Source organism: Protomyctophum bolini (assembly GCF_963924005.1).
Source record: "Protomyctophum bolini genome assembly, chromosome: 21".
NCBI classification, from domain to species: domain Eukaryota; kingdom Metazoa; phylum Chordata; class Actinopteri; order Myctophiformes; family Myctophidae; genus Protomyctophum; species Protomyctophum bolini.
In genome coordinates, this window is record NC_137882.1 from 4402667 (window position 1) to 4420082 (window position 17416).

A 17416-nucleotide genomic window follows, 5' to 3' on the forward strand; every position below is an offset into this window, starting at 1 on the left:
GTGCGGTTCCTCACCGGGCAGGCCCAGGTCCGAAGTCCTCCGGCATCTACACAGATCTCCGTCCTAAGAAAGAAAGAAATAAAGACCAAATTAGCTTTTGTTGAGCTGCATATTCAGAACCACTTAAACCCTCTATAGATTTGATAAAACAGACCTTTAAAGAGAGCATTTGGTATATGCTCCGATTTCACTCTACACAAATTGATTTGCAAACATAGCAGATCTACAAGCTCACAACACGTTGCAACGCGGTGTGAGCTTGTAGATCTGCTAATTTGGCTGAACGCTCCCCCCAGAATAGAGATGCTGGGGTTGAAGTGGTTAAAAAAGTGTCATTAAGACTTTGATTAGCTTGGAGAGCTGACAGACATTCAACCAGTGCCACTAGGAGGAATCATACTGCCATGCTATACTTCGTACCATAACAGTACAACAGATATCCATCCAAACAAGAAATATTCCTACTCACAGCTCATCAGAAGTCCTCAGAGGAAACGCCCGGGAGGGAAGCTTTGGAACGGATCTCCGTCCTTCCACGACGTCGTCCACGACCCATCCACCCTAAGAAAGAAAGAACAAAAGATGAATTCAAGTGACCAAGAGCCAGATATACGTACATTGTGTCCTTTCACATCATACACAAAATGTATAGAGAACATTTAAAACAGAAGCCGACCATACCACTCACAGTAATAGAAAAGTCTAAGTGGTTTCTTACTTTGAGCCGCCTTCAGAGCCCCCCATGCAGATTCATCCATGGACAGCGAGAACTGCAGATGTCCACCTGTAGGGGCTCCGGTTGAGCCTCGCAGCATCTGGAAGGAAAACATGGTGGTTATAGTCTATGAATGGCTTTGCACACCACTCACTTGTTGCTGCTGCCAATAGGAATTTGTGATGTCTGTGTGGCGACAATTGCTGTGTCTGTCTGTTTTTTTATAATGCATACAATTTATATAGCACTTTTCAAGGTACCCAAAGTTGCTTCACAAAACAGAAGTAAAAACAAATTTATTTGAAAATAAACTAGATTAAAAAGGTTAAAAACTAGATTTTTTTGGCATGTTTGTGAAGCTTTTCGGTTCCACACCAGTAACTGCTGTTCAACACTAACAGCTACATCCACGACCTCCCTGCAACAACATCAATGAAGTATGGCTATGCAGACGACCCGAGTACTGTGCCCCAGTCTGGAGCCGTAGCTCGATGCTGCCCTCAACACAGGGGCCACCCCAAACTGCCTGCCTGTTCTCGCTGGAATCACTCCAACAGAGGTCAGACGAGAAGCAGCCACGCTGGCCCTCACCGGGAAGGCACAGCTGAGTGAATCCCAGCCATCTCCTCCACAAGGTCGTCAGAGACAGCACACGTGCCTCAAGTCACGGTGCCCTTTGCCACAACACACACACACACCAAGTCACGGCGACCTTTGCCACAGCACACGTGCCTCAAGTTACGGTGCCCCTTTGCCACACAGGCCCAGGAACTGCTCCACACAACACCAGCTGACAGTGTGACACCTCCAAGGCATCCTGGGTGAAGGCAAGACAGAACACGTAATGACCATTTGCCCCAAATACCGGCCACCGAATGGTGATCGTGGCTTAGGTGACCTAGACAATGACACATTGTACTGGCTTGCTGCAACAGAGCTGAAGTTCTATGGACATACGGCAGAAGAGGTTTATGAAACGTATTTTTTGTAATTTCTTCATTTTTTCGCCATGTTTGTCAAACCTTTGTGGCATTTCATTTATGGAACATGTAGATGTTTCTTTATTTATTGGTGAAGTTTTAATGCCACTTGTGGCATTCTTTGAAATGTATTGACACGTTTGATATATGTTTTTGTTAGGGATGTCCGATATTATCGGCCGATAAAGGCATTAAAAATGAATAACCCTAACCCTTAATTTTACTTTATTAATTGTTTTACATTAAAAACATCTACAAGCTCACAATACAATAAGACACATGTGAGCTTGTAGATCTGCTATTTTCAAAATATTTTTATACATTTGAAAACTTGAGATGAGAGATTAGATCATTTTAGATGAGACATTTTGCATAATGAGTAATTATTAATAATTACTTTTGGTATTTTAAGTACATTTTATACCAAAACCTTTGTACCTTTACTCGAGTACATGTTGAATTTACTTGTAACAGAGTATTTCTATATTGCAGTATTTATAGCCTACTTTTATTTAAGTAAAAAGTTTGAGTTACGTTTCAACCACTGGAAAAAGCCTGCATATATATATCGGCAATTAGGAGTTGGACAATATCCAACACTGACTGTCGGACATCCCTTGATTTGCTTTTAGTGAGTTTGTGGCATTTTGTGCAGCATTTTGTTTGTTTGTTTTGTGAACGACACCAGAGCACCCAGAATGTACTTATATCTACATCTCATAACGTCCATGAACTAAACACTACAGATATCACAATTTGACTTTGGCAGCAGCAAGAAACGACTGATATGCAAAGCTCTTCAGCCATGCTTCTCTCTATACAAACACTCATAATGTTCACATGGACATCTTAGCAGCCAGGAACACAGGAGACCAGGTTCAGTGTTCCAGCAGCATCTACGGTCATCTCCATCTACATCTAGAAAGAAAGAAAGAAAGACATCAGAAGCTGACCATATCACTCACAGATAGAAACATTTTAAAAGGAAAGGATCTCTGGCTAATAAGACAAATATTCCTTAACATTATACTTGCCATCTATAACTAAAATTGTAAAATATAAACCTGTTAAATATTTTATTTCTTTCATAAACAAATAATCCTTTCCTCCATAGGACCTGTTCCCGTCGCAGGTTTCAAATGATGTCCATGTGTGGTCCAGCGCTATGGAATGGACTTGCTAATAAAAAGTACTTAAAATATTGCTTTGATGCTTATATCAATTAAGCTGATTTTGTATTAGCATATTATGCATATGACATATTCAACTTGCAACAGGAGCAGTTCTTATTGAGTGAAAGATTTATCTAAGAAATACAATATTTAAATCTGCCTAATGATGACGTCACTGGAAGACGGTTTCTAAACTGCCCACAGCCGTCCTATGAGACACAGACTGAGTAGAAAAATATCGTGCCATTTTTTCATGATTATTATTAAGGACCTATTATATGAAGATAGGTTGAAAAGTGGTCCTTTAAGTGTTTTGTTCGAGCTCCCGTTGAGTTTACTGGGATGTGCGTGTACCTCCTAACCACTAAGGTTTTTGAGAACCCATCCATTAGCTGTTTTTGGTTGAAGATGGAGAAGAAAAAAAACTAAAACATACTGTCACGATCTGGTGGTGGTGGTGTAGCGAACCAGGCTGGACAAAGAGGTTGAAGGCCGACTGATGATGTGAAGTTTCTTTAATGGATCAACGTGAAAACTAAAAACAAGACACAAACATATAATCAATACAGGCAGACATATCTAATAATGTGAGGCATTCATATAAACAAATAAGTTTACAAATAACCAATAAAAGTTTCATATCAAACCATAATACCATATAAACAAACCAATAAAACAAGATCCCACAACAATATGACACAAACCAATAACCATAAAAATGACATTCACCTTGTTCCCTCTCCAGCTAGGTGCTAACTTGTTGATGGGTGTCCCAATACCATGATGTCACTCAACCATGTAATTCTCCAGGAAAGTCACTAAAACCAATAAATCATATAATTAAAATCCAGCAGTTCCATTTCCATTCCATTTGTTATTTTGTTGGTCTGCACTCACTTGATCTGTTTGGTGTTCCATTTCATCCTGTTGGTTTAGGCTTGGCTTTCAAAGATCATGGTGGAGCACATGAAGAACAAACATTTCTCCCTGACTGATGCATGCTGGGCTTTTTTTTATCAGACAGTATGACTGACTGGTGAGTGAGCAAGCTTCCTGTTTGCCCACATAGCCTTTCAAAATAAGAGCCTTTCCTCCATTTCATTCCGGGGTCCGTTACAGGTGGTGAGGACCCAAATGCAGGACAGGACAGCCAGGCAGGTGTATAGTGATCAAAACCCATGGTTGAGTATTTCATTTAACAGGAGGTGAACAGAACAGAAATCCACAAATACAGACTAAAGCAGAGTGACACCAAACAATGAACCGACCAGGACTGACTGACTGGGGAACACAAGACTGATATACACAGGAGGGCTGATTACACATGAGAAACACCTGGGGGAAGACATGAACATAGAACCAAAACAACTAGAACAAGAACATAGACATGCAACAGCTAGATAAACAGAACATAGAACCAAAACAACTAGAACAAGAACATAGACATGCATGCAACAGCTAGATAAACAGAACATATAGAATCAAAACAAGTGGAACATAACATAGAAAAACAACATCTAGATGAGCAAAGTCTGAGACCGTGACACTATACGAGAAATGGATGCATCAGGTGGGTCATTTATTTGGACATGGATAATTATTTATGAACAACAACAAGAGAGCCAATTAAGACCCCAGTCACTCGCCCCATTATACTAACATTCGTCTAGGCTGACGAAGATAAACACAAGTAGAATGATGGTCTGGAGGAGCGGCTGGTACTTAAAGGACCACTTCTTCTTCCTCACTAATAATAATAATCATGATAAAATGGCACAATTGTTTTCTACTCAGTCTGTGTCTCATAGGACGGCTGTGGCCAGTTTAGAAACCGTCTTCCAGTGACATCATCATTAGGTAGATTATTTTTTGTGAGAACGATGGCTTCCATTTTCGCATTGCAACTTTTCAGGACTAGAAAGCCTGCAGTTTCTATATTAGCTTGTATTCCCCATCGATGATGTCACTGGAAGACGGTATTAGTGAGGACCTATTATACGAAGATAGGTTGAAAAGTGGTGAAGTGGTCCTTTAATGACATGGTCATAAAGGCTAGAATCAAGGCTAGAATCAAAGGTGAAGGCTATTTCAAGAATGAAAACTGATCTGTTCTCCTCATTGACCACAACAACATCTGGTGTGTTAGCAGAGAGATGTGCAAAACCTTCAGTATTTTCAGTACAGAGTTGAAAATGGAAGGTTTGACAACACAGGAATGTTTGTACATTCTCACAGACAGTGTAACATGTTTAGATATGTCCTTTGTTATGAGATCAACTACTCTGTCGTGGCGTGCTATGTAAAGCCCTTTGTATAGGCATAACAGCTGATGTATATTTTGATAGCTTATGCCTCTCTACATATGTCATAATTGTTCACATAGCCTAACACTTCGGCCTATAGGTCACACGCGGGGAAGCCTGAGTGAAGAGGTCATTTAGGATAGTCACTAAGAGTAAGATAGCCTAGGGGCACTTTAAGATAAAGCTGGCAACAGCTGTGAGTACATCCTGTCATATTAGCATATAGTGGACAGGATGAGGTTTTATCACTAAAGAATGCTCTGAAAATAAGATCACCTGTGGTAACTTATTGACAGAGTCTTAAGGGTCAACTGACACACACACACACACACACACACACACACACACACACACACACACACACACACACACACACACACACACACACACACACACACACACACACACACACACACACACACACACACACACACAGGAACAAGGTGACACCCACAGATTAGAAATGTATAAGATGGGATAGAAAATCAGTTAGAACTGTGAGTGAGGGACAGCAGAGAGAGACAAGGGGAACCTAGGCGCTCTGCCTGGGATGAAGGCCTCAATATGCTGTAACCATGGAACGAATGCTTGTAACTTGTAACTGATGGCTGATCAATAAATGGAAAGAAGGAAATATGCCCGCTTGGACCTCCTATTCAATTCAACAGCAACTGCAACAAAGGAATTAGGTAAATTAATCCACAGAGCCCTGTAAGAAAGACACATCATAAATGGCGCCCCGATGTTGGAGAAGCTTTGGTGAAGATTTTCTACGCCACGCGAAACGGACCTGCGTATCTGTGGATTTTTTTTGTTGCCTTTGACGTGAGTTTGGATGGAACCCGACGACTGAAGTGAAGTTGGAGTGATGGAATAGGCTTATCATTCTTGTGTTAAGCGTACGTGTTAGGACCATAGTGTACATCTGGACGCTGTGTTAGGCAAGTTATTGGTTAGGTTAGTGATTAGGTTATTGGAGTCTGCTTCTGTTAGGGAGTTGACAGAGTTTAAAAGTTAAATGGTAGTGTAGCCTATGCATGGTATGGTTGTGCGTGTATGTGCTTCATTCATTTGTTTGTTTGGTTATAAGTCTGTCTATGAGTCTGTGCTGCTATAGGGCATCTTTGTGAGTTATGGTTGAATGCCGAAGAATTCTCGATTAAGTATTTTGTTGATATTTTGATTGTGCGGTCCGGTGACTTACACGTTTTTGAGAGTGATGTGTTGATTTATAGATGGCATGTGATGATACAGGGTGTGCCTGGTGATTTTGCACTGTTTTCTTTGGGATTCCTGTCATGAGCCATATGATGGAAATGGCTCAAGGGGGGAGGTTAGTAGGAGGTTAATAAATTATAAACGAACTAGATTAATGGATGGAAATTAATATGAGGTTAATAAATAAATCTCGATGCATGAACTAAATTAGATAAGGGAACTATAAAATGGCTAATCATGTACGTTAGAGTGTATAGGAGTGTGAAATTAAATTTAAGAAATTATTTAAGGTGCAGTTATGGACAATTTCTGTGTTAAAATGTGGAGCTAAAGTATCCATTTGGCATATAGTAATCAAAATAGGAGACTATTAACTTCACTATAGTAATATGGTTTGGGATTAGGCCTTTTGGAGAAATAGTAGCTGGGATGGCTATTCTAATCAGATCGTCTGAAAGGAATGTTTATCACCTCATTTTTTTGATCAGTGGCTGTTTTAAAAAGTAGATTGACTTTTTTCTTAAAACGATAATATAGATATTATGGCGGATGTTCATTTTTAATTTGACGGAGACAACAGCTCTATGGCTTGTTGTCTTGTGCTCCAAAACTCAGAGATTGGGGACAATTTTGATAGTAGGATGAAACAGTTGCTTTGAGTGAGTTAAATCTACTAATCTACTGATCACATGAGTTTGGTTGTATGCAAATGAGTGTGTGGGATGTAGGGCTAGGGGTGACCATTATGGTTTCCCATATGTGTAAGAGAAGCACATTGTGTCGCTTTTGAGTGAGTGAGTCAAGGGGAGTAGTCTAAGAAACAATACTTCTACCTTGTCCTATTGTGTGATGTGAATGTGTTATGTTTGAAGGGTTGGAAAATAATGTTACTAAATAGTAGTAGTAATTTCAAGCGACTCTGTATGAGAGTGTCTGCGGCATGGGATCTTCTCATTTAAAAAAGGCATAGCGATGGTAGACGTTGTCTACTGTTGACATTTTTTTATTTTTGGCGGTGGAATTTGATTTGGTACATCTTAAAGGTGTCAGAAGAAGCAACTGCTTGCCAGGTCATATGAAGCTTGAATTGGGGTAGTCTGGCCAGGGGTTTAAATGAGAAGATTACAAGCCTGTGTGAGTGAGATCACGATGTTTGATTGAGAATAATGTAAATGAGGGAGTGATTGAGTGCATTTGAAGCCTGTGTGGAGTGCATGCAGGGGGGGGTCAATCTCTTCCCTCAGTCAGTGACTTGACTTGCTAGTCTAAAAAAATAGAGGCATTTCTATGTTTATTTTTTGAGTTGCAGATTGTTACTGTCAGTAGTTTTCTCATTTAGAGAAAGTATTGCATGTTTTCCTTGGAGTGAGTTTGTTGACTAGGCTATCTACTCATTCTGTGGGGATAGTATGCAAATGAGTATGCATGTCTGTGACTGAGTGAGAGGAGACACAGCATGAGTGTGTCACAGTGTGACTGTGTGAAAGTTTAGTGTTTAGTGTCTAGATTATTTACTATTTAGTAGATATGATGGACACAGGGATAATCCCAGTGGACATTGTCCAAGAGAAAAATTCAGTTTCATGCAAGGCTATTTTGAAGATTTCAAAGAAATTTAATGAGCGTTGGCCGGACATTGACAGACCATGGCCTCTGGAGGGTACTTTTGATGCAGAAGTCAATAATGCCATAAGGGTTCTTGTGCATGGATACAGAGCAGATCAGAAAACGAATGAGCGGAAACTGAAACGCAAGACTGAATTATCAGTATTAGATATGTTCTGTAAGGAAGGTCCCAATGTCAGTGAGTCAGTACCGGACAAGAAGCAACAGTGCATTGACATTGTGGACCACAGCAATGTGCTCTCAGCAAAGGCTGAGGTGAAAGTTCATGACAGCGGAGACATGAGGACATCAAAGCAACGGCCAGAGGACAGCGACATTCAACGCTCTGTTAAGAGGGAGCTGGAACGGGTACGCTGCCTGAAAGAGGACTTGACCAGTGATTTAAGGACCCAGAGACAGTCTATGCGTTCTATAGAAACGCGGTTGAGTGAAATTCTGATGAAAGAGGCGCATCTGATCCTCGATTTGGGTGACCTCACTGACCTGCAGGATGAGGATGGCCACAGCCACAGAGACAGTTTACATGGAGGTGACGACATCTACAGAAGATACTCTCCGGTGGCTGCGCCAAGGGGCAAAAAGACTTTGACTTTTGGGGGATATGACCCGCACATTCGGGATATTATAGCTCAAGTGGAAGTACATGCAGGGGATGAAGGAAGCCGTACCTCTGCCCATGATAGCCAGATAACAAGCTCCGATCCGGCCATGAGCACCATTTCTGTTGGTGGCAGTGACAATAGCGACAGCCAGTCGCAGAAGGAAGAGAGGAGGGACGCTGTCGTGGTGCTGAACTCTCTGGGCAATAGTCTCAATGTTCTTTGCAGGCAGATTAATGAAACGATGGACACTATGCGGGAGAGTAGGGCGGATTCAGCCGCTACTACGTACTTTGAGGAGCGTTTGGCTGGATTGAAAAGTCAAGAAAGTGACCTGGTCCAGCTATACAATCACCGTTCTAAGAAGCTGAAAGAGCTGGAGCACAGACAGTGTAGTGACAGAGCTGCTGGACGCACGGAGAGACGTGTGGGATCAACTCAACAGGAGGAAGAGGAGGAGGACAGTGGAGCCCGTACACAGCAGGGCTACCATTCCGACACCTACAGGGGCCCTGCAGACTGGCAGGCGAGCTCTCCACGACACTCCAGGGGGGAGATCGAACGACAGGCGGACAACAGGATGCTCCCGGTGATGGTGAAGAGCAGAAATATGGAGTACAGCCAGAACGAGTTGCCAACACTTGAGGAAGGAGCATATCAGTGGTGTCGGAAGTTTGATGCCTTGATGGTGGACACTCAGTTGACTATGGCAGAATTTAAGAAATTACTTTCAAGTAAGATTGGCACACTTGGCCTGGAAAACGTTCTGATCCATGCTGGCCTAGCTGCACAGCATGTGGATTCGACACTGGGGGACTCAGACCTTTTTTCAGTCCACCGAAATGTTTTGTGGAGTACACTGAAATATATTTTTCCTTACAATATGCATCCGGATACTTTTACGATAGATTCGCTGGGAGACTCCGAAAATCCACGTGACTATTACGCCAGGGTTGCTCAAAAATGGATGGATGTCACAGGAAAAGATCCTGAGCGTAATGAGATGGAACGGGCTATTGTCCGCTCGAAAATTGAACTGGGACTTCCTGAAAAGGTCAGGGCCAACTTGGAGACAGTGGTTGGTCTGGCGAGATTGCCCCTCGTACAATACATCGATCACATTGTGCATTGGGTTGGACTGTTCCGCAAAAGGGCAGAAGAGCAGAAGCAGAACGACGTGGACGTGATTCGGCTGTTGGCGAAGACCCAGCTGAAAGTTGCACAACAAGCTGTACAGGCAACAGTTGTGACAACTATGATGGAAACTCCGCAAAACCAGTTTGGACCCCCAAGAGGTCAAAAGGGTCGGCGCTTTAATGCTGGACGTGGATCCAATTACACAGGCTGTTTTCGATGTGGCGGGATGAATCACTCGCAGTGGTACTGCACTGTTGTCTTGACAGGTGACCAACAGCAGAACCAACAGCAGAACCAGCAGGGGGTCCCTCAACAACAGCAGAACCAGCAGCAGCCGATGCCACAGACTCAACAGGGGATGGGTCAGCAACAATCTACAGCACCTCAGCAACCACTTCTACCATGGAGAGTACGAGCGACACCTGATGTTTTGGGGCCACCACAGAGGCCACAGTGGGAAAACCCACCGCCACAGCAGGGATGGCAACAGGGGGGATGGCAGCCACCTGTGCCACCCTATCAGTGGGCTGCATCTCAGCAAGGATATATTCCACTGACACGTCACAGCCCAGAAAGCTGGAGAATGAGAGGAGTTTGTCATAAATGTGGTCAGTATGGTCATTTTTCTGGACAATGTGACCAGAAACCACATCGGGAAACTTTGAGGGAAGTCAAGTTGACCGGATCTCATGAACAATGAGTTGGACAGCTAAAGGAGACAGTTGACTTGACACGCCCCTCTCTGTGCTATTGAAAGCATGGTTTTAGATCTGTCACCTAGCTGTCATCCGACACTGACCTTTTCTAGATGTTGCTCTAGCTAGGGGCACTGAGGAAATGTATTGTCACCCTGTTTTGTTTTTTGATACTTTTTTGATACTTTGAGGTTTAGTTTAGGGAAAGAAAGACTTTCTAATGACTTTCAGTTCAGGAATGATGTCCTAAACGGTTTTATTTGCTTTATAAGTTCTATTCATTGTCATAAAAAAAAAGGTAGGTTAATAGTGATCAGATGAGTATTTTGGAATTTCCTTGAATATCACAGTGAAATCCAATCCAAAAATAAGAATTATATTCTAATTAGTAATACAAATATTGTTTTAGCTCTTGGTTTGTGTGTGCCTTTCCAAATCATGGGTTAGATGATGGCTTCTGCAGGGCCATGCATCTGTCCATTATTCTGTGAAAGTTACTCACAAACTAAGGGGGGGAGAAGGGGATATTTATAAGGGAATATTATTCTTATTAAGTCGATATTGGAATCCACTTCCACGCAAATATTAATGTCCATACAGGTACAGTGATCGGCCTCTCTTCCCTCTCCCTTGCTCAGCTGGCAGGGGGGAAGGGGGGTCAGAGGTGCAAGGAGTATTTGTATGTGTCTGTGAGTGTATTGAAGTCCTGGCCAGGCCTGTCTGTGAGAGAGAAAGAATGTTGGGGAACATTTATAGATTTGAATTAATTTAATAATTTTGTTTAATTATATTTACAGTTTTCTTTTAATGTTTTAAGTTTTATTTGCTGTGAGGAATTCTCAAATCAGGACATTTATGTCAAGAACAGTATGTGAGTCTAAAACAGTCGCAGGGCAAGATAAGACTGATAGGGTCATTGTCTAACAGATAGCATTTGATTTTGTTCGTTTTGTTTTGAGTTTTGTGTTAACCTGACTGTGTTTTACCTTCTCAGTATCCAGGGGGGAAGAGGGTAATTACCTATGAAGGGGGACAGTTGGGGAATTTGAACATTTTGGAGTTTTTTGAGGAAAAAAAAAAGTGAACATTGTTTTTTGAAAAATAATTTTGGTCATTTATGAAATATGAATTATGTCTGGGGAATATGTAATTCCCCAGAAGGGGGGATATGATGTATATTTTGATAGCTTATGCCTCTCTACATATGTCATAATTGTTCACATAGCCTAACACTTCGGCCTATAGGTCACACGCGGGGAAGCCTGAGTGAAGAGGTCATTTAGGATAGTCACTAAGAGTAAGATAGCCTAGGGGCACTTTAAGATAAAGCTGGCAACAGCTGTGAGTACATCCTGTCATATTAGCATATAGTGGACAGGATGAGGTTTTATCACTAAAGAATGCTCTGAAAATAAGATCACCTGTGGTAACTTATTGACAGAGTCTTAAGGGTCAACTGACACACACACACACACACACACACACACACACACACACACACACACACACACACACACACACACACACACACACACACACACACACACACACACACACACACACACACACACACACACACAGGAACAAGGTGACACCCACAGATTAGAAATGTATAAGATGGGATAGAAAATCAGTTAGAACTGTGAGTGAGGGACAGCAGAGAGAGACAAGGGGAACCTAGGCGCTCTGCCTGGGATGAAGGCCTCAATATGCTGTAACCATGGAACGAATGCTTGTAACTTGTAACTGATGGCTGATCAATAAATGGAAAGAAGGAAATATGCCCGCTTGGACCTCCTATTCAATTCAACAGCAACTGCAACAAAGGAATTAGGTAAATTAATCCACAGAGCCCTGTAAGAAAGACACATCACAGCCATTTCAGAATGTGCGACATGGTTTCTGTAACGAGCCCTCTGTGGTCAGTGTGGTGTGATGCAAGCAATGAGTTGCATGGGTGGAGGGTAACCAGAGGGAAAGGTTGAGTTTAGTGGGGAGGATCTGTAACCTGGCTTTTACTGTGAAGGTGATATAATGTCCTCATTGAGAGGAAGGATCTGTAACCTGGCTTTTACTGTGAAGGTGATAATGTCCTCATTGAGAGCAGTGTTCCTTTAGACATGAATGGGAAACAGAATGGTCAGCATGCATGGGGAAGGCAAGCCAGTTTCCCCTGGAATTTGAGACACGCGCGCACACACACACACACACACACACACACACACACACACACACACACACACACACACACACACACACACACACACACACACACACACACACACACACACACACACACACACACACACACACACACACACACATACACACACACACACACACACACACACACATACACACACACACACACACACACACACGCACACACACACACGCACACACACACACACACACACACACGTGCTGATAATCTAGAAAGGAAATGATTGATGGTGGTGGATATTATTACACATCACATGCTTTCTCTTTCCTTTCTGATAATCTGATCAGGAGAACTCGTTAGGACCCTCCCACCCCCACACCGCACCCCCCTGCTACTGCACACACACACACACACACACACACACACACACACACACACACACACACACACACGCCCATGCAATTATACATTCCTTAGTCACACTTCTGTTCTGGAAATGACCTCGTTGGTTTTGTCTTACTGGAAACCATGACAATGTAAACTTCCACATTGTGTCAGAAGTTGTTGCACTGTCACTGTACGGTATGTCACCACATCCACAGGAAGCTAATAAGTAACTCGTATTGAAGCATTCCGGTCATTTCAACAACAGCTGAACGACTGACCTGATCTCCTCGTAATGACCAACTCCACTATCAGCAGCTCCACCATGAAAGAGCAGGTTGCTGTGTTGGAGGAGCAGAGGATAGAGGTGAGTCCGTTATTATTCTAAATGAGTGGGTTCTCTTCTCACACGTTTTCATGCCAAGGACCCCCACAAAATGATATGTATTCTGAAAGTCTGAAAATGCTTTGTTGTCCGGGAGAGACCCCAGAAGAGAAGATTTTTATTTATTTGTTTCAATTATTAAAATAATGTTTAAAACAAGTCTAGACACAGTGGGCTGCATTTTGCGTGTCTTAAGTACCAGGTCTTATTCCCTAACTTCAAATCAAAATCAGATCAAATTTTATTTATAGAGCACATTTTCAAAGACCAGGAGGCCAACCAAAGTGCTGTACAGGAAACATATGACACAAGTAACATAGTAAAACAAAATCAAAGCATCACAAAAAGTACACAGGTTACATTACAAAATCAAAGCAACACAAAAGGTACACAGGTTAATTAGGTCAAACATTGAAAGCCAGGTAGAAGAAATGGGTTTTTAGTAAAGACTTAAAGGCCTCTAAGGAGGGAGCAGACTTAATATGAGGGGGCAGACAGTTCCACAGTTTGGGGCCAGCCACCGAAAAGGCACGGTCAGTAGCTTGAGTAAACTAAAGACCTGGAGGCGTGATCAATGCTCTTTGGCCAAATGGCATTGATCACGCCTCCAGGTCTTTAGTTTACTCAAGTTATGGAATAAGACCTGGTACGCAAAATACAGCCCAGTGTGTCACTTTGTACCGCACTGTGAGCTTGTAGATCTGCTGTTTTTGAGAACCATTGTTCTAATCTAAACCACAGCTCCTAGCGTGCTCTAACATTTTCAATGAACTGATCATGAATCTTCCTCCCTTAGCTCCTCGGTATTAACAGGAAATGGGCCGAGCAGTACCATTCCATGATCCAGTTCTATGAGGAAAAGGTGACACGACAAGAACAAACACATCATTTTGCTGTATTTTCGTTTCTGTTGAATTATATGTACGATGGATATGGTCGGATATTTATTTTGTATTTATTTTCATAGAATTTGTAAAAAGCAATATATATTTTACCAATATAATTTATATACTTTTACTCAAGTAAATTTTGCATACAGGACTTTCTACATTGTGGTATTGATACTTTTACTTACCGGTAAGTAATGCAATAATGTAATACTTTGTCCACCACATAACACGACGCCTCCTCCCAAACACTTGTATAGGTCCGAGGACTGAAGGCTTTATTAGCTCAACGTCACCTCCACCTCCGAGCTGAAGATGACCTGCTGCCTCAAACCAGAGAGAAGACTGAAGATACACACATCAAAGAGAAGAAGGTGAGTTGCAGCATTTATTTATTACACCAATTATACTATTTATAGAACTACTCAGCCCTGCAAAACATGCAGTAATCCTGGTCTATAAACTGCCTCCCCCTGGCCAGCCGGGGGCGCCTGATGGAGGGGAAAAGGAACTGGTTGGAATAACGTGTTCCTTCCACGCGCTACGTCCAATCAGGGAAACTCCCCCTTGTCAGGTGTAAAGGAGCAACTTGGACACTCAGGCATGAAGGAAGCATGAGTTCAAGTCCGTTGCTCTCCCCTTGTCCCCCATATATGGGGACTAGGTTGGTCTCCCCTTGTCCCCCATATATGGGGGACTAGGTTGGCGGAGAGTGTGTAGAGCCCAGGATCACATTAGATAATTGACACAGAGGTGAAAAATGGGTTACAAAATCGTGGGATAAATTTTAGGAAAAAAAAGAACTACTCAGCCCTATGGTCAGGGAGATCACTCAACAGTAAACAAACCGACATACAGTTTAATACCAAAAATGGCCAAATTGTCACATATTACATAAGAAAGAGCCGAGGCAAACATTGTGAAAATAATAGGCAATCTACAAGCTCACAATGGCTCGCGAATGCGAGGCGTTGTGAGCTTGTAGATCGATCGGCTTGTAGTCAAGATATTTTCACAACATTTTGGAATGTGGAACCGAAACAAAAATAAATGTATGCCTACAATTCCAGGTGCTTGTCCGGGAGGACAGTCCACAGTTCAAGTGCTTGTCAGGGTGGACAGTCCACAGTTCAAGTGCTTGTCAGGGTGGACAGTCCACAGTTCAAGTGCTTGTCAGGGTGGACAGTCCACAGTTCAAGTGCTTGTCAGGGAGGACAGTCCACAGTTCAAGTGCTTGTCAGGGAGGACAGTCCACAGTTCAAGTGCTTGTCAGGGTGGACAGTCCACAGTTCAAGTGCTTGTCAGGGAGGACAGTCCACAGTTCAAGTGCTTGTCAGGGTGGACAGTCCACAGTTCAAGTGCTTGTCAGGGTGGACAGTCCACAGTTCAAGTGCTTGTCAGGGTGGACAGTCCACAGTTCAAGTGCTTGTCAGGGTGGACAGTCCACAGTTCAAGTGCTTGTCAGGGTGGACAGTCCACAGTTCAAGTGCTTGTCAGGGTGGACAGTCCACAGTTCAAGTGCTTGTCAGGGTGGACAGTCCACAGTTCAAGTGCTTGTCAGGGTGGACAGTCCACAGTTCAAGTGCTTGTCAGGGAGGACAGTCCACAGTTCAAATAGAATTATTCTGGGGACTTTGTGGCCTGAAAATACCTGTAACTTTAGATGTGCCCTCCCCCCACCCCACCCTCCTCCTCTCCTCCATTTCCTTATATGGGAATCTGTCGACTCATCAGCGGTCAAACCCAGAGTTACTGACCTCAACCCAGCGAGAAGAAGTCCAGAGGCTGAGAGAGCAGAACGGTGCTCTGACTAGGAGGGGCCAACGTCAACATGAGGAGATCAAACGGCTTAATAAGGTGAAGTTATGCAATATTTATAAGAGTTTTATAACATTTGCTGTTATAAAAGGCCTATAACTGTGTTCTCATTGCACTAAACTCATCCCTTTTTCAGGCTCTTGAGGAAAACTTCCAGTTCTCTGGAACTCCCAAAGAGGGCAGTGAAACACAGGAGCGGCTCTGGAAACATCAGGTAGGCCAATATTATAGGCTTGGATGAAGACACTAAAAAGGCCCTGGCTTAGAAAGACAAGAACGTTCGTCCCAAAACACCCTCGCCAAAACACGCTCGCCCCGGGTCAAACCTGGCGACCCAAAACACGCTCGCCCCGGGTCAAACCTGGCGACCCAAAACACGCTCGCCCCGGGTCAAACCTGGCGACGCAAAACACGCTCGCCCCGGGTCAAACTTGGCGACGCAAAACACGCTCGCCCCGGGTCAAACCTGGCGACCCAAAACACCCTCGCCCCGGGTCAAACCTGGCGACCCAAAACACGCTCGCCCCGGGTCAAACCTGGCGACGCAAAACGCAAAACCTGGCGCCCCAGGATTGGTCGCCACCAGGTATTCCTAAACGTAACCTCAGTTAAACTATGCCCGAATCTAACCTTATTCCTAAACGTAACCTCAGTAAAACTACAGTATAGGGCTATGCCTAAACCTAAACATATTCCTAACCTTAACCTCAGTAAAAATAACATGCATATAGGCCTACAAGAAAACACAAGGAACTGGGGGCGAGCGTTCCAGTTCCCCTGCCAATGGCTAAGATGTCTTCAGTCTCTTTTGTTTACCTGCATTTTTTGTCCCCAAACAACATCTCTAACCCATTCTGACCTGAGATCAGATTCATACGAGGTTTCTACTGGACACACACTGGTCTGATGAACCCATTCTGACCTGAGATCAGATTCTAAAAAATGTCAGTCGCTCTTACATTTTTCAAAAATAGCAGACCTACAAGCTCGTAGCGCGCCACTCGGTGGCGCGCTATGAGCTTGTAGATCTGCTATTTTTCAATAGCTAAAGCATGACATGACGCTAAACACCAAAATGGGTTCCCGGTCAGAATGGGCTAATACCATAATAGTAATCGTCTATACTGTCATAACGTCCTTGTGCACCATTACATCATCAGGCCGAGGTCTACAAAGAAGACTTCCTGAAGGAGCGGAGAGACAGGGAGAAGCTGAAGGAGAAGCACCTGGAACTGGAGAGGAGGTTCAGGAAAGTTCACTCAGAGTTACAAGCCCTCAAGTCCCCATTAGGTTCCTGTGGCTGTCACAGCTAAGAGTTATTATGGCTCCTTTA

At 43.2% G+C, this 17416-nt stretch overlaps 1 protein-coding gene and 1 long non-coding RNA gene across 2 annotated transcripts; one reads left to right on the forward strand and one right to left on the reverse strand.

Annotated features, from left to right (window-relative positions):
- On the reverse strand, positions 1 to 1389 carry LOC308336611. The gene is made up of 3 exons (XR_013966168.1): positions 719 to 1389; positions 470 to 561; positions 1 to 63 (listed from the first exon to the last, which is right to left on the reverse strand). It is a non-coding gene; the product is annotated as an uncharacterized lncRNA (long non-coding RNA).
- An 11873-nt stretch (positions 1390 to 13262) lies between these two features.
- LOC308336032 (TNFAIP3-interacting protein 3-like) lies at positions 13263 to 17396 on the forward strand (the record flags this gene model as incomplete). Its single annotated transcript, XM_080793276.1, has 6 exons — positions 13263 to 13360; positions 14175 to 14240; positions 14526 to 14639; positions 16000 to 16122; positions 16220 to 16297; positions 17244 to 17396. Exons 1-6 carry the CDS (start codon positions 13289 to 13291, stop codon positions 17394 to 17396), a joined length of 606 nt encoding a protein of 201 aa, XP_080649402.1. The 5' UTR covers positions 13263 to 13288.
- Positions 17397 to 17416: the final 20 nt, after the last annotated feature.